At 46.3% G+C, this 18,241-nt stretch overlaps 1 protein-coding gene across 5 annotated transcripts in view; it reads left to right on the top strand.

Annotated features, from left to right (window-relative positions):
- The window catches only part of LOC112257247 (ring finger and CCCH-type domains 2), a 42,094-nt gene that overhangs the window by 6,919 nt on the left and 16,934 nt on the right, over positions 1–18,241 (top strand). For 4 of the 5 annotated variants that reach the window (XM_042326562.1, XM_042326560.1, XM_042326561.1 and 1 more), the window contains exons 3-11: positions 156–273; positions 3,225–3,458; positions 5,984–6,159; positions 8,347–8,547; positions 13,348–13,480; positions 14,330–14,451; positions 15,027–15,139; positions 15,289–15,576; positions 17,776–17,996. In XM_042326562.1, the coding sequence (XP_042182496.1) occupies positions 156–273; positions 3,225–3,458; positions 5,984–6,159; positions 8,347–8,547; positions 13,348–13,480; positions 14,330–14,451; positions 15,027–15,139; positions 15,289–15,576; positions 17,776–17,996 (1,606 nt within the window). The remainder of the gene's footprint in view (positions 1–155; positions 274–3,224; positions 3,459–5,983; positions 6,160–8,346; positions 8,548–13,347; positions 13,481–14,329; positions 14,452–15,026; positions 15,140–15,288; positions 15,577–17,775; positions 17,997–18,241) is intronic. The other variant, XM_042326563.1, reaches the window with a different exon arrangement.

The following is an 18,241-nucleotide window of genomic DNA, read 5'->3' as shown; positions in this document are numbered from 1 at the left end:
AAGCTGATGATACTGATTATGATTATACTGATGATGGTGATAATGATTATAATAATGATACCAATGATGAGAGTGATTATTGTGATGATAATAATGATTGTGATGATACTGATTATGATGATGAGTGTCATGATAATGATGTTGTGTGTTCCCAGGCTGTGGAGTCCCAGGCTGTGACTCTGAGCAGTGCTGTGGAGGTAGGGCACTATGAGGTGTGCAGGGTGTGTGTGGAGGAGCTGGCTCTCTATCTCAAACCCATCAGTGGAGAAAAAGGTACCAGAACACAGAGATTTGGTGCTAAATGCATCTGTGTGTGTGTGTGTTTCCAGACAGAGAGGTGCTCTCTGCTGCTGACCCTGTGTTCAGCACAGTGTTTTTTTTTTCCTTCTGAGGGGACACTGAGGTCAGAGCAGTGTACATGTGTGTGTGTGTGTGTGTGTGTGTGTGTGTGTGTGCAGTTGAGGTTAGGTTAGAGAAACACAGTATTTCCTGTTATTCTCAGGGTCTGAGCTTAATGTGGTGGAAACGTTTGCGTCAGAGCATGTAGAAGCAGCTAGAACCAGGAAGCCCATGCGCTCTGTAAGGCCATACGGAACTTGGGCCCCCCACACCAACACAAAGCCTGAAACCCCACATTACATCAATAGGAAATGTAATGAGCTGTGCCGAAAGTAGTTTGAGTTAAATTAGTTTAATTTAAAGGAGTCCTTCAGTTAGATGACAAGAAAAAAGTATATTTACGAAATGTGAAGAAGTTAAACTAACAACATGACTTTACCCTGCATGTCATTTCAAATGGCACATTTCATTATACCTCATTCTCAGAATAACAGTATATTGCAGAGTAGATCATCTGTAGCGAATACTTTAGTTGATTTATTTTCCTAAAACTACACGGTTGGTTAAGGGTTTGTAAGTAAACATTTCATGGTAAGGTCTACCTACACCTGTTGTATTCAGTGCATGTGACAAATCCAATTTGATTTGATAATTGCATGGTGGAGGATGGACAATCCTTCTCCCAGGACCCACAAACCGCTGTGTGACGGGCAGTAAACCTTGAGTCCTGTTTTCCCATCAGTGCTTTTAAAAGCCTATATCTGAGGAGCAGTGCTCCGTTTATTGGGTTAATTCACCTGGAAAGCTGAGAATGCAGTTCAATCCCTCGGCAGCTTTGTCTGTTTTTATGGTGATCACAGAATTGGAGAGGGGACAGTGGTCATCCATCCCTGGTCTTTAATAGACTCACTCTAATAAAGGGTTTTAAGACACTTTCGTCAGCACTTTGTCCTGCTATGGGACATTTATTAGAGGATGAGAGGGGTTTTCTACTGTGGGCAGCACTAGCAGACTACATAAATGCACTTTTGTTTTAGACCAGGATTACATTTTAGCTCTGGTAAACAATAACAGAGTTTGGGAAATTGTCTCTGTATTAGTATATCAGTGTGTGTGTGTCTGTGTTTCTGTTCGTGTGTCTGTGTTTCTGTTAATGTGTCTGTGTTTCTGTTAGTGTGTCTGTGTTTCTGTTACAGTTTTTTTCGATTGCTAAACGACAGTGGACACAACTGGAGTCACATGTGCAAAACTCTAACTACAGTCTGCACAGCAGCAGTTCATGTGGACCAAACTCTAGTTCGTTTTTCATTGCTTTAACACAGTTTTCAAAACTCTACACACTTATCCCATGACTTTAACCACAACCTGCACAGCACTGTGGATTTACAGCACTTTGTTCAAATGCTAACACACTGCTGTCAAAACTGTGAACCACACATTCAAAACGGAATAGATTTCAGCCTTGTGCCTTTCAAACACTGCTGATTGCAATTTCAGCTGAAAGGCTAAGCAGGTGTCTTGTTTTAGACTTGTTAGTGAACACACACACATATTACAGTATATATAGGTAGAGCTCAGAAAGACTCATTTTGGAAATGGAACAAGGAAGATGGGTTCGTGGAGGGAGAAGGGTGTCAGGGAGAGGGCTGATGTGTGGAGGAAGACAAAGAAGACAAAGAGCTGACAAACTGCTAATTTTCATTTACCTTAAAGAATTGTTATGTTCTAAAAATTTTAATAAATCATGTGAAAGAATGTCACTCTTTTCTTTGAAGAAAATATTACTTTGTATGAAGTCACTGAAATTGTTCAAACTGTAAAGATGAAAAGTTTGTATTTTCTGTATTGGTGTTTGATGCTAGTGTTTTTACTCTCAGTGTGTTCTGAGTGACAGTGTGTGTTATCTCAGTGAGGGTTGTGCATAGTGTTTGGCTGCACTGAGCGTGTTTTGAGCCATGTGTTAAGAGTTGTGTTGCTTGGAATGAGTTTTGCAGGTGATGTGAACTGTTTAGCTCAGGTGACTGTTGGTAGTGCAGACTGTAGTTAGAGTTTTGCACATGTGACTCCAGTTGTGCCCACTGTCGTTTAGCAATCGAAAAAAACAAAAACTGTCTGTGTTTCTGTTAGTGTGTCTGTGTTTCTGTTAGTGTGTCTGTGTTTCTGTGCATGTGTCTGTGTTTCTGTTCATGTGTCTGTGTTTCTGTTCATGTGTCTGTGTTTCTGTTCATGTGTCTGTGTTTCTGTTCGTGTGTCTGTGTTTCTGTTCGTGTGTCTGTGTTTCTGTTCATGTGTCTGTGTTTCTGTGCATGTGTCTTTGTTTCTGTTCATGTGTCTGTGTTTCTGTTCGTGTGTCTGTGTTTCTGTTCGTGTGTCTGTGTTTCGTTCGTGTGTCTGTGTTTCTGTTCGTGTGTCTGTGTTTCTGTTCATGTGTCTGTGTTTCTGTTCATGTGTCTGTGTTTCTGTTCATGTGTCTGTGTTTCTGTTCATGTGTCTGTGTTTCTGTTCATGTGTCTGTGTTTCTGTTAGTGTGTCTGTGTTTCTGTTCATGTGTCTGTGTTTCTGTTCATGTGTCTGTGTTTCTGTTCATGTGTCTGTGTTTCTGTTCATGTGTCTGTGTTTCTGTTCATGTTTCTGTTCATGTGTCTGTGTTTCTGTTCATGTGTCTGTGTTTCTGTTCATGTGTCTGTGTTTCTGTTCATGTGTCTGTGTTTCTGTTCATGTGTCTGTGTTTCTGTTCATGTGTCTGTGTTTCTGTTCATGTGTCTGTGTTTCTGTTCATGTGTCTGTGTTTCTGTTCGTGATTCTGTCCGTTTGTGTGCGTATTTCAGTATTTATTTTTCTGATGCCGTCTTCTGACGTTTGACCCCTTCCTCTCCGCAATCCAGGTGTGGTGACCCTCAGTCCGAGCGTGCTCAGTCGGCCCATGCAGAGGAAGCTGGTGACACTCGTCAACTGTCAGCTGGTGGAGGAGGAGGGGCGGTTGCGGGCGGTGCGGGCGGGCAGGTCGCTAGGGGAACGTACCGTCACAGAGCTCATCCTGCAGCACCAGAACCCACAGCAGCTCTCTGCTAACCTGTGGGCCGCCGTCAGAGCACGGGGATGCCAGTTCCTGGGGCCTGGTGAGTGGTGATTGGATGATACACCTGTCAGTCATATGATGTACTAGTCCTAGTCAGTGGTGATAGGATAATACACCTGTCAATCACATCTTCAGCATGCTTTTCTCTCTGTGTCCTATCCTCCCTCTCTACTCTGTTATAAGATGCTGCAGCACTATGGTGTCTTATAATGATTACTCATAGGGCAGATCCTGAGCGAGGGGGTTCCAGTCTGAGGACACCAGTACAACACTGTATCATGTCCTACAGTGTGATAGGATTCCCTCTTCCTGTAAAAAAAAAATATATGATGAAATGCCAGATATGTACTAAAATATATTATGTCATTTATTATTTGATCAGGTTAGCCTCATTGAGATGAACACTCTCTTCTACAAGAGAGACCTGGCTAAAATAGCAGCACACAAAGTTTCAGACACATTTACAACATAAACCACAAAGCATAACCTCCCTAAATGACTACCACCCTGTAGCACTCACGTCTGTAGCCATGAAGTGCTTTGAATGGCTCACATCAACACAATCATCCCGGAAACCCTAAATCCACTCATATTTGCATAAACACCTCCCTCTGCAACTGGATCCTGGACTTCCTGACCAGCCACCCCCAGGTGGTAAGGGTAGGCAACAACACATCTACCACGCTGATTCTCAACATGGGGGCCCCTCAGGTGTGCGTGCTTGGTCCCCTACTGTACTCCCTGTTCATTCACGACTGCGTGGCCACGCACGACTCCAACACAATCATTAAGTTTGCTGACGACACATCGGTGGTAGGCCTGATCACTGACAATGACGAGACAGCCTATACGAAGGAGGTCAGAGACCTGGCAGTGTCTTATAACGTTAGCAAGAAAAAGGAGCTGACCGTGGATTACAGGAAAAGGAGGGCCGAACAAACCCCCATTCACATCAACGGGGCTGTAGTGGTGCAGGTCGAGGAAAAGGAGGGCCGAACAAACCCCCATTCACATCAACAAAAAATAATAACTGGGTTATTATTAAAGTGCATAGTCACTTTACCCCTACCTAAATGTACAAATTACCTCAACTAACCTGTACCCAGCACATAGACTCGGTATCGGTATCCCCTCTAAACAGCCTTGTTATTGTTAATTTATTGTGTTACTTTTTAGTTAATTTTTTACTTTAGTTTACTTCGTAAATATTTTCTTTACTCTATTTTCTTAGAACTGCACTGTTGGTTAAACGTGCTTGTAAGTCAGCATTTCACAGTAAGGTCTACACCTGTTGGTTAAGGGCTTGTAAGTAAGCATTTCACAGTAAGGTCTACACCTGTTGGTTAAGGGCTTGTATTCAGCATTTCACAGTAAAGTCTACACCTGTTGGTTAAGGGCTTGTAAGTAAGCATTTCACAGTAAGGTCTACACCTGTTGGTTAAGGGCTTGTAAGTAAGCATTTCACAGTAAGGTCTACACCTGTTGGTTAAGGGCTTGTAATTAAGCATTTCACAGTAAGGTCTACACCTGTTGGTTAAGGGCTTGTATTCAGCATTTCACAGTAAGGTCTACACCTTTTGGTTAAGGGCTTGTAAGTAAGCATTTCACAGTAAGGTCTACACCTGTTGGTTAAGGGCTTGTAAGTAAGCATTTCACAGTAAGGTCTACACCTGTTGGTTAAGGGCTTGTAAGTAAGCATTTCACAGTAAGGTCTACACCTGTTGGTTAAGGGCTTGTAAGTAAGCATTTCACAGTAAGGTCTACACCTGTTGGTTAAGGGCTTGTAAGTAAGCATTTCACAGTAAGGTCTACACCTGTTGGTTAAGGGCTTGTAAGTAAGCATTTCACAGTAAGGTCTACACCTGTTGGTTAAGGGCTTGTAAGTAAGCATTTCACAGTAAGGTCTACACCTGTTGGTTAAGGGCTTGTAAGTAAGCATTTCACAGTAAGGTCTACACCTGTTGGTTAAGGGCTTGTATTCAGCATTTCACAGTAAGGTCTACACCTGTTGGTTAAGGGCTTGTAAGTAAGCATTTCACAGTAAGGTCTACACCTGTTGGTTAAGGGCTTGTAAGTAAGCATTTCACAGTAAGGTCTACACCTGTTGGTTAAGGGCTTGTAAGTAAGCATTTCACAGTAAGGTCTACACCTGTTGGTTAAGGGCTTGTAAGTAAGCATTTCACAGTAAGGTCTACACCTGTTGGTTAAGGGCTTGTAAGTAAGCATTTCACAGTAAGGTTGTATTAGGCGGATGTTTATTTGATTTGATAATAATACATAAATAAAGCATAGTGTTATCAATAATACAGCATATTAATATCAGATACTATGTACTTTGTACTAGTACTTAAAACATTAGTTTCGAAACATAAGGCCACTGATATGTACTAGTAGTACTTCATAAGTACTATGCAGTATGTACTAGTACTTAAATAGTTCCTTAATTAATCCTCTTCATCCCCTTTGGAACATAAGGCCACTGATATGTACTAGCAGTACTTCATATGTGCTATGCAGTATGTACGGTAGCTACATGATGACAGTTGTGTGTGTTGTCTGATACAGCCACGCAGGAGGATGCTCTGAAGCTGGTACTGTTGGCGCTAGAGGACGGCTCAGCTCTGTCCAGGAAAGTTCTTGTCCTTTTTGTGGTCCAGAAGCTGGAGGCTCGGTTCCCTCAGGCCTCCAAAACCTCCATAGGACATGTGGTCCAGCTACTCTACAGGGCCTCCTGCTTTAAGGTGAGACCTATTCTACTGTATTGGTATTGTATATTGTACTGCATATTGTATTGTATATTGTACTGCATATTGTATTGTATATTCTACTGCATATTGTATTGGTATATTGTATTGTATATTGTACTGCATATTGTATTGTATATTGTACTGCATATTCTATTGTATATTGTACTGCATATTGTATTGTATGCTCCCAAATGCACTTATGATGCACATAGGCATGCAAATACACACATACGCACAAGTACACATGCACACGCACACACCACAAACTCAGACACGTCACTGGTCTCCATAACCTTGTAGCCTTCAGGCTGTCGTGGTTTAATATAATGATGACAGAAAATATGGTTTTATCAAAGCGCTAAAAAAGCATTTTAAAAGTGCCAGAGACATAACTAGGCACCATACTGTACCATACCACCAGTCACTCTGAAGTGGTGCCACCTTCTGCCTCTGGCACTCATCATGCCCAGCAGTGGAGAACGCTTCCGCTTGTCACCTACCATGTGTTCCTGAATCTCTCTGGGAGATTTCAAATTCACATCTCTAGTTTAGATTTATATGGCCAATTATGACACATTACTGTAGCTGTCATTGGAAAAATGTTCCACATGAAACGACTCAAAATGGTCCTCTTTCTGCTCACTCCTCTGAAAACTCCCAGTGATAGAAACGGTCTGCTAGTGGTGAAGTGTGTGTGTTTGTGTGTGCGTGCATAAGTGCGTGTGTATGTGTGTGTACACTCGTGTGTGCAAGTGAGAGATGAGAGCCTTGTTGTTGAGTCCTCCAGCCTGTAAGCATGGTTGGCATGGTTGGCAGGACTGCAATGCCAACCATTTACCCAGGGTGAAACACTGTTCTATATTTTCCCCAGTTGCCCAGTCAGTCACAGAGTCACAGTCAGAGGCACAGTCAGAGGCACAGTCAAAGAGGCACAGTCAAAGAGGCACAGTCAAAGAGGCACAGTCAAAGAGGCACAGTCACAGAGGCACAGTCAAAGAGGCACAGTCAAAGAGGCACAGTCAAAGAGGCACAGTCACAGAGGGACAGTCACAGAGGGACTGGCCTGGTGTATTATGATAATTACTCATAGGGCCGATTCTGAGTGGGGGAACTCTGTTTCTCACACCTGATCTGAGTTTTGAGTTTCGAGTCTGAGGACACAAGGCAATAAAACACAAATATCTTCTCAGTCATATGAGAGTGATGCGATTCTGTTTACTGGTTACTATAGGTCATTGGGTTACTGTAGGTCATTGGGTTACTGTAGGTCATTGGGTTACTGTAGGTCACTGGGTTACTGTAGGTCATTGGGTTACTGTAGGTCACTGGGTTACTGTCGGTCACTGGGTTACTGTCGGTCACTGGGTTACTGTAGATCACTGGGTTACTGTAGGTCACTGGGTTACTGTAGATCACTGGGTTACTGTAGGTCACTGGGTTACTGTAGGTCACTGGGTTACTGTAGGTCACTGGGTTACTGTAGGTCACTGGGTTACTGTAGGTCATTGGGTTACTGTAGGTCACTGGGTTACTGTCGGTCACTGGGTTACTGTCGGTCACTGGGTTACTGTAGATCACTGGGTTACTGTAGGTCACTGGGTTACTGTAGGTCACTGGGTTACTGTAGATCACTGGGTTACTGTAGGTCACTGGGTTACTGTAGGTCACTGGGTTACTGTAGGTCACTGGGTTACTGTAGGTCACTGGGTTACTGTAGGTCACTGGGTTACTGTAGATCACTGAGTTACTGTAGATCATGTGAATTTGTTTGGTTTATTGGGTGTAGGTCTCTAACTGTACTGTATGTCCCAACCCTCCCCCCTACATCCTCTCCCTCCCTCCCTCCACCCTACCTCCCATCCTCCGCTCTTCCCCTCGCACCCCCTCACCTACCCTCCCTCCACCCTACCTCCCATCCTCCGCTCCTCCCCTCGCACCCCCTCACCTCCCCTCCCTCCACCTTACCTCCCATCCCTCCCTCTCCTACCTACCTCCCTCCCTCCCTCCACCCTACCTCCCATCCTCCTCTCCCTACCTCCCTCCACCCTTCCTCCCCTCACCTCCCCTCCCTCCACCTTACCTCCCATCCCTCCCTCTCCTACCTACCTACCTCCCTCCCTCCCCTACCTCCCTCCCTCCACCCTACCTCCCATCCTCCTCCCCTCCCTCCCTTCCTCCCAGGTGACCAAGCGTGACGAGGACTCGTCGTTGATGCAGCTAAAGGAAGAGTTCCGTGCGTACGAGGCGCTGCGTCGCGAGCATGACGCCCAGATCGTACACATCGCCATGGAGGCGGGGCTCCGTATCTCCCCTGAACAGTGGTCCTCTCTGCTCTATGGAGACCTCATCCACAAGTCACACATGCAGTCTATCATCGACAAGGTTTGTCTTCCTCCCCACCACTGTATTACTTTTATTCGTGTAACCTTTATTTAAGGCAAGTCAGTTAAGAACAAATTCTTATTTACAACGATGGCCTACCTCGGCCAAACCCTACCTCGGCCAAACCCTACCTCGGCCAAACCCTACCTCGGCCAAACCCTACCCCGGCCAAACCCTACCCGGCCAAACCCTACCCCGGCCAAACCCTACCCCGGCCAAACCCTACCTCGGCCAAACCCTACCCTCGGCCAAACCCTACCCCGGCCAAACCCTACCCCGGCCAAACCCTACCCCGGCCAAACCCTACCCCGGCCAAACCCTACCCCGGCCAAACCCTACCCCGGCCAAACCCTACCTCGGCCAAACCCTACCCCGGCCAAACCCTACCTCGGCCAAACCCTACCTCGGCCAAACCCTACCTCGGCCAAACCCTAACCTGGACGTCGCTGGGTCAATTGTGCGCCGCCCTATGGGACTCCCAATCACGGCCGGTTGTGATACAGCCTGGAATCGAACCAGGGTCTGTAGTGACGCCGGTTTGCCAGGGACCGTATCCCAGGGACCACGTCCCAGGCACCATATCCCAGGGACCACGTCCCAGGCACCACATCCCAGGCACCACGTCCCAGGCACCACATCCCAGGGACCACGTCCCAGGCACCACGTCCCAGGGACCACGTCCCAGGCACCACATCCCAGGGACCATGTCCCAGGGACCACGTCCCAGGCACCACATCCCAGGGACCACGTCCCAGGGACCACGTCCCAGGCACCACATCCCAGGCACCACGTCCCAGGCACCACGTCCCAGGCACCACGTCCCAGGGACCACGTCCCAGGGACCGCGTCCCAGGCACCACGTCCCAGGGACCACGTCCCAGGCACCACGTCCCAGGCACCACGTCCCAGGGACCATGTCCCAGGCAAACCGGCGACCTAGGGACCATGTCCCAGGCACCCTATCCCAGGGACCACGTCCCAGGCACCACGTCCCATGCACCATGTCCCAGGCAAACCGGCGACCTAGGGACCACGTCCCAGGGACCATGTCCCAGGCACCACGTCCCAGGGACCATGTCCCAGGCAAACCGGCGACCTAGGGACCACGTCCCAGGGACCATGTCCCAGGCAAACCGGCGACCTAGGGACCACGTCCCAGGGACCATGTCCCAGGCACCACGTCCCAGGGACCATGTCCCAGGCAAACCGGCGACCTAGGGACCACGTCCCAGGGACCATGTCCCAGGCACCACGTCCCAGGGACCATGTCCCAGGCAAACCGGCGACCTAGGGACCACGTCCCAGGGACCATGTCCCAGGCAAACCGGCGACCTAGGGATCCCCACCATACGTTAGCAACAACAACAACAAAAAATCACATCTTGTCTTGTCATCAGGTGAATGATAATGGCAAGGAGAATTAATCAACATTTTAAAATGAAAACATTTAATACATAGTTTTTCATTATTTTGACCTCCCCACATTATAATTGGAAGAGGAAATGTAAACTCTATTGACTGGTAGCCTACCACAGGGTTCAATTCTCGGGCCGACTCTTTTCTCTGTAAATATCAATGATGTCGCTCTTGCTGCCGGTGATTCCCTGATCCACCTCTACGCAGATGACACCATTCTGTATACATCTGACCCTTCTTTGGACATTGTGTTAACTAACCTCCAAACGAGCTTCGATGCCATACAACACTCCTTCCGTGGCCTTCAACTGCTCTTAAACGCTAGTAAATCCAAATGCATGCTTTTCAACCGTTCGCTGCCTGCACCCGCCCGCCCGACTAGCATCACTATCCGGGACGGTTCTGACCTAGAATATGTGGACAACTACAAATATCTAGGTGTCTGGTTAGACTGTAAACTCTCCTTCCAGACTCATATTAAACATCCCTAATCCAAAATCAAATCTAGAATCGGCTTCCTATTTCGCAACAAAGCCTCCTCTACTCACGCAGTCAAACTTACCCTAGTAAAACTGACTCTCCTACCGATCCTCGACTTCGGCGATGTCATTTACAAAATAGCTTCCAATACTCTACTTAGCAAACTGGATGCAGTCTATCACAGTGCCATCTGTTTTGTTACCAAAGCCCCTTATACCACCCACCACTGCGACCTGTATGCTCTAGTCGGCAGCCCTCGCTACATATTCGTTGCCAGACCCACTGGCTCCAGGTCATCTATAAGTCTATGCTAGGTAAAGCTCCACCTTATCTCAGCTCACTGGTCTCGATAACAACACCAACCCGTAGCACGCGCTCCAGCAGGTGTATCTCACTGGCCATCCCCAAAGCCAACACCTCCTTTGGCCGCCTTTCCTTCCAGTTCTCTGCTGCCAGTGACTGGAACGAATTGCAAAAATCGCTGAAGCTGGAGTCTTATATGTCCCTCACAAACTTTAAACATCACATATCTGAGCAGCTAACCGATCGCTGCAGCTGTACATAGCCCATCTAAATAGCCCACCCAATCTACCTACCTCATCCCCATATTGTTTTTATTTACTTTTCTGCTCTTTTGCACACCAGTATCTCCACTTGCACATCATAATCTGCTAATTTATCACTCCAGTGTTAATCTGCTAAATTGTAATTACTTCACTACTATGGCCTATTTATTGCCTACCTCCTCACGCCATTTGCACACACTGTATATAGACTTTCTTTTTTTCGATTGTGTTATTTACTGTACGTTGTTTATTCCATGTGTAACTCTGTGTTGTTGTTTGTGTCGCACTGCTATGCTTTATCTTGGCCAGGTCGCAGCTGTAAATGAGTACATGTTCTCAACTAGCTTACCTGGTTAAATAAAGGTGAAATATATATATATATTTTTTAATTGACTGGTAGCCTATTGACTGGTAGCCTATTGACTAGTAGCCTTCTGACTGGTAAGCCTATTGATTGGCTATTGAATGGTAGCCTGTTGACTGGTAGCCTACTGACTGGTAGCCTATTGACTGGTAGCTTATTGACTGGCTACTGACTGGTAGCCTATTGACTGGTAGCTTATTGACTGGCTACTGACTGGTAGCCTATTGACTGGTAGCTTATTGACTGGTAGCCTATTGAATGGTAGCCTATTAACTGGTAGCTTATTGACTGGTAGCCTATTGACTTGTAGCTTATTGATTGGCTATTGACTGGTAGCTTATTGACTGGTAGTCTATTGACTGGTAGCTTATTGACTGGTAGCTTATTGACTGGTAGCTTATTGACTGGTAGCCTATTGACTGGTAGTCTATTGACTGGTAGTCTATTGACTGGTAGCTTATTGACTGGTAGCCTATTGACTGATAGCCTATTGACGGATAGCTTATTGACTGATAGCTTATTGACTGATAGCTTATTTGCGCAGGCTTTGAAAAAGCACGTCAGTTACTCCAGTGAGTGTAATTGACTCCAGTGAGTGTAACTGACTCCAGTGAGTGTAACTGACTCCAGTGAGTGTAACTGACTCCAGTGAGTGTAACTGACTCCAGTGAGTGTAACTGACTCCAGTGAGTGTAACTGACTCCAATGAGTGTAACTGACTCCAGTGAGTCTAACAGACTCCAATGAGTGTAACTGACTCCAGTGAGTCTAACTGACTCCAGTGAGTGTTATTGACTCCAGTGAGTCTAACTGACTCCAGTGAGTGTAACTGACTCCAGTGAGTGTAATTGACTCCAGTGAGTGTAATTGACTCCAGTGAGTGTAACTGACTCCAGTGAGTCTAACTGACTCCAGTGAGTGTTATTGACTCCAGTGAGTGTTATTGACTCCAGTGAGTGTAACTGACTCCAATGAGTGTAATTGAGTCCAGTGAGTCTAACTGACTCCAGTGAGTGTAATTGACTCCAGTGAGTGTAATTGACTCCAGTGAGTGTAATTGACTCCAGTGAGTGTAACTGACTCCAGTGAGTGTTATTGACTCCAGTGAGTGTAACTGACTCCAGTGAGTGTAACTGACTCCAGTGAGTGTAATTGACTCCAGTGAGTGTAACTGACTCCAGTGAGTGTTATTGACTCCAGTGAGTGTAACTGACTCCAGTGAGTGTAACTGACTCCAGTGAGTGTAACTGACTCCAGTGAGTGTAACTGACTCCAGTGAGTGTAATTGACTCCAGTGAGTGTAATTGACTCCAATGAGTGTAATTGACTCCAGTGAGTGTAACTGACTCCAGTGAGTGTAATTGACTCCAGTGAGTGTAATTGACTCCAGTGAGTGTAACTGACTCCAGTGAGTGTAATTGACTCCAGTGAGTGTAATTGACTCCAGTGAGTGTAACTGACTCCAGTGAGTGTAATTGACTCCAGTGAGTGTAATTGACTCCAGTGAGTGTAACTGACTCCAGTGAGTGTAACTGACTCCAGTGAGTGTAACTGACTCCAGTGAGTGTAACTGACTCCAGTGTGTGTTATTGACTCCAGTGAGTGTAATTGACTCCAGTGAGTGTAATTGACTCCAGTGAGTGTAATTGACTCCAGTGTGTGTAATTTGCTCAACATTCGGAGTTGAGAAATAAAGTTGGCATTATCATTAATAAGATATTCTCCTCTTTTCCTACTGTAGGTATGTCATTCAAAATTAGTTCATTCTGTTGTTGCTAGAGATATTCATAAAAGCATTTTTTCCACTTTTATTTGAATTAAAACATTTTTTTTTTGTGGATCCCCTGCAGTACCTCCGCTGACCCCTGGTTGAATACTGCTGGTGTAGACTCAGTACAACCATATTAAATTGCACTTCACTGTGTTGTTAGGTGTTTCTTCACTAACTCTATTGGATGATGGTCACTCCCACAGCTCCAGTCCCCAGAGTCCTTTGCAAAGAGTGTCCAGGAGCTGACGATAGTTCTACAGAGAACAGGAGACCCAGCCAATCTGAACAGCCTCAGACCACACCTGGAACTACTGGCCAACATCGACCACAACCCAGGTAGACACAGTACAGATCAACCTACACCTTTTAGCTCAGGGCCTGGCGAACCCAGCAGCTTCCCCATGACACTCCCATGAGGTTCAGACCAGGGTTTCCCAACCTCTGGCTGCACGTTCCGATTTTTTGCCCAAGCACTACACAGTTGATTCAAATAACCAAAGCTTGATGGTGAGTTGGTCATTTGAATCAGCTGTGTAGTTTTAGGGCAAAAACCAGAAGGTGTACCTGGGGGGGGCGAGTTTGGGAAGCCCTAGTTTAGATCATCACCAACTATAGTACTGAACAGAAGAGGTAATATGATAATGCACCATTGTTTCATGTTAGTGGGTGAAAACTGCCTGCAGTGAATACACTATGACTCACTAGACTTGTAAAGGAATGGACAGACCGGCCTGTGAGACAGGTGGACAGACCGGGCCTGTGAGACAGGTGGACAGACCGGGCCTGTGAGACAGGTGGACAGACCGGGCCTGTGAGACAGGTGGACAGACCGGGCCTGTGAGACAGGTGGACAGACCGGGCCTGTGAGACAGGTGGACAGACCGGGCCTGTGAGACAGGTGGACAGACCGGGCCTGTGAGACAGGTGGACAGACCGGGCCTGTGAGACAGGTGGACAGACCGGGCCTGTGAGACAGGTGGACAGGTGGACAGACCGGGCCTGTGAGACAGGTGGACAGACCGGGCCTGTGAGACAGGTGGACAGACCGGGCCTGTGAGACAGGTGTAGGTATCTGTGGTATATCTTTCTGAGTTTTGCTGGATTGTTTAGAAGCTGCAGACACTATGATATTGTTTAGAAACAAGGAGACAGGGATGTTGATATGGGATGTGTGTTTTGATGTAGATGCAGCGGCGGCTCCGTGGTGGGAGGAGCTGGAGAGTGTGATGCTGGCGGTGAAGGTTGTCGTTCATGGTCTGGTTGAGTTTATACACAACTTCAGTAGGAAGAGCCATGAGACAGCACAGGTACAGAACCGGACATCACACGTACCCACACACACACACAAGCACGTACGTACCCACACACACACACAAGCACGTACGTACCCACACACACACATGCACGTACCCACACACACACACGTACACACACACACACACGTACCCACCCACACACACATGCACGTACCCACACACACACACACGTACACACACACGTACCCACCCACACACACACACACACGTACCCACCCACACACACACATGCACGTACCCACACACACACACACACACAAGAACACACGCACGTACGCACACACACAAGTACACACACATGTACGCACACACACACGTACGCACTCACACACACAAACACACGCAAATGTACACACATACACACACACACACAGAAGCACATGCACGCACACACACATGCACGCAAAATCACACACGCTCATACACACATGCCAATGTAATACAGCTGTTAAATGTACAACAGAGACAACGTGAGAGACATTGATATGTGAGAGATATGTCCTTCATCAAGCACCGTGGTTTTCTATTGTCAGTAACATTGTTCTGTCTGTCTCCTTCCCATGCAGCCGCAGCCCAACAGCAAATATAAGACCAGTATCTGTCGAGACCTCCGGCAGCAGGGTGGCTGTCCCCGAGGATCCAACTGCACCTTCGCACACACACAGGACGAGCTAGAGAAGTAAGGGAGAAACACCACCACACTCATTTGCATGCGATGCACAGACCAGTTTTTATCAAAACATTTATGTGAACAAAACCTTAAATGGACCTACCCTTCTAATTATCTCTGTCCCCCCCTCTCTCCACCCTCTCCCTCCCCCTTTCAAGGAACAGAATGAGAAACAAGAAGATCAGTGGCGTGGGCCGGCCCTTCCTCCTGGCCCAGGGGAGTATGGGTAGTGGTCTGAGTATGGAGGGGGGCGACTCAGGAGAGGAGGCCTGCACTGGGGGCCTGAAGAGCTCAGACAGTGGGGGGTCAGGGTCCCTAAAGGAGGAGGCCTCACCCTCCCAGCTCATGCCCAGGGGAGAGGATATGATGGAGGAGATGAAGAGGGAGAGGTCTGTACTTAACGGATCCACAGGCTCCAGCCGATCCTCATCTGGCTCTATGGAACAGTAAGTAATTCTCTGTCACATTATGATCCTTCTACTGTAATGCTTTATGCTAGCAGTACAGCATTACTTTCACTTTTACATTCAGTCACTTACTGTATATTGTTATTATTCATGATGATGACTCATCACTGATGAGTATTAAACGTTCAGGCTGAAAGTGGGACGTTTCAGCTGTCTTTAATGTGTCATCATGTACAATGAGTCATGTTGTTGTCTCTGTAGCTCCCTCCAGTACCAGTGAGCACAACCGTTCCTGGATTTTAACTGGCAGCTTTATTCTGTAGTTTTAGTCAGAATTATCACCTTCCGTGAGAACTATAAAGTAAATGAAAAGACAGTTAAACACACTCTTACAACCTCCTTACCTCATGGGTGACTTATTAGCTTGGTATAACTCTGAAGTGCTTACATTCATAAACAGTTTGGCCGGAGCTGTAACAGTATCAGATTAAACACATGAATAAAGAAAAAATACCTCATTGGCTGCTTATTACAGAAGGGAGGAAATCAAACTTCACACTTATTATTCCTGGCATGAATTCACACTTCATCCTTAATTATAACGTTACCATCCTAACATACACAATTCAACCTTTACGAACTACATCCGAAGACATGAAAACTTAGCTAACACAGCGCGGGATTGCCTTCCCTCCAAAGGTGTGTTGCTACAATAATGATCCCCGTTACAACAGTTATTAGCCACGTAGTTCCACTTGTCTTATCATTTCCCCTGCATAGCGAACACGTAAACAATTAAGCCAAAAAACAACGACATAGACTTACAGGTTAATTGTCAGTTACAGTCTCTCTAGACTGACATCCTTTCTCTGTTTCTCTCTCTCTGTGTCTCTCTCTGTGTCTCTCTCTGTGTCTCTCTCTGTGTCTCTCTCTGTGTCTCTCTCTCTCTCGCTGTGTCTCTCGCTGTGTCTCTCGCTGTGTCTCTCACTGTGTCTCTCTCTCTCTCTCTGTGTCTCTCGCTGTGTCTCTCTCTCTCTCTCTGTGTCTCTCGCTGTGTCTCTCTCTGTGTCTCTGTGTCTCTCGCTGTGTCTCTCTCTGTGTCTCTCTCTGTGTCTCTCTCTCTCTCTCTGTGTCTCTCACTGTGTCTCTCTCTCTCTCTCTGTGTCTCTCGCTGTGTCTCTCTCTGTGTCTCTCTCTGTGTCTCTCTCTCTCTCTCTGTGTCTCTCTGTCTGTGTCTCTCTGTCTGTGTCTCTCGCTGTGTCTCTCTGTCTGTGTCTCTCGCTGTGTCTCTCGTTGTGTCTCTCACTGTGTCTCTCACTGTGTCTCTCACTGTGTCTCTCTCTCTCTCTCTCTGTGTCTCTCGCTGTGTCTCTCATTGTGTCTGTCTTTCTCTGTCCCTTTCTCTGTCTTTCTGTCTCTCTCTCCCTCAATTTTCAATTTAAGGGCTTTGTTGGCATGGGAAACATATGTTTACATTGATAGGGAAGCTGAGATTGGCATGGGGAACATATGTTTACATTGATAGGGAAGCTGAGATTGGCATGGGGAACATATGTTTACATTGATAGGAAAGTTGAGATTGGCATGGGAATGATATGTTTACATTGATAGGGAAGCTGAGATTGGCATGGGGAACATATGTTTACATTGATAGGGAAGCTGAGATTGGCATGGAACATATGTTTACATTGATAGGGAAGCTGAGATTGGGGAACATATGTTTACATTGATAGGGAAGCTGAGATTGGCATGGGGAACATATGTTTACATTGATAGGGAAGCTGAGATTGGCATGGGGAACATATGTTTACATTGATAGGGAAGCTGAGATTGACATGGGGAACATATGTTTACATTGATAGGGAAGCTGAGATTGGCATGGGGAACATATGTTTACATTGATAGGGAAGCTGAGATTGGCATGGGGAACATATGTTTACATTGATAGGGAAGCTGAGATTGGCATGGGGAACATATGTTTACATTGATAGGGAAGCTGAGATTGGCATGGGGAACATATGTTTACATTGATAGGGAAGCTGAGATTGGCATGGGGGAACATATGTTAATGTTGCCAAAGCAAGTGAAATAGATAATAAACAAAAGTGAAATAAACAATAAAAAATCAACAGTAAACTTAAAAAAGTTCCAAAAGAATAAAGACATTGCAAATGTCATATTATGTATATATACAGTGTTCTCTCTGTCTCTCTCCCTCTTTCTGCCTCTCTCTTTCAGGAAGTCTATTTCTCCTCCAAAGACACCAGTCAATTCCTCCTCAGCTCCTTCTACCTATGGCCCAGGGTCTAGACCAGAGTGTGACTCTGCACACCCCAAACAGGCCCAGTACCTAATGATAAGACCCCTTCCTCAGCCCCCTCCCCACCAACCCCAGTCCTCTGAACTGTGTTACCAGGACCCCCAACCTCCCTACGACGTGCAGCCCTACCAGCCAGCCAGTGAGTACAGCCATCTAAGAGACATGTAACCGGTGTCTGTCAGACCTGGGTTGAATAGCATTTGTTTTCTTTCAAATACATTAGCGTTTGAGTGAGCCTCCCTGAGTGCCAGAGGGGCGGAGTTTGCACAGACTATTCCATTGGTTCCATTGCTCCAGACAACCATAGTCAATTGCAGCTATTTGAAAACAAATGCCTTTGAATCCAGGTGTGTCCGTTTCACTCTATTCAATCTTTCATCATCT

The sequence above is a fragment of the Oncorhynchus tshawytscha genome, linkage group LG09 (assembly GCF_018296145.1).
Source record: "Oncorhynchus tshawytscha isolate Ot180627B linkage group LG09, Otsh_v2.0, whole genome shotgun sequence".
NCBI classification, from domain to species: domain Eukaryota; kingdom Metazoa; phylum Chordata; class Actinopteri; order Salmoniformes; family Salmonidae; genus Oncorhynchus; species Oncorhynchus tshawytscha.
The sequence above is the reverse complement of the archived record's forward strand: the minus strand, read 5'-3'. Positions and strand labels throughout refer to the sequence as shown.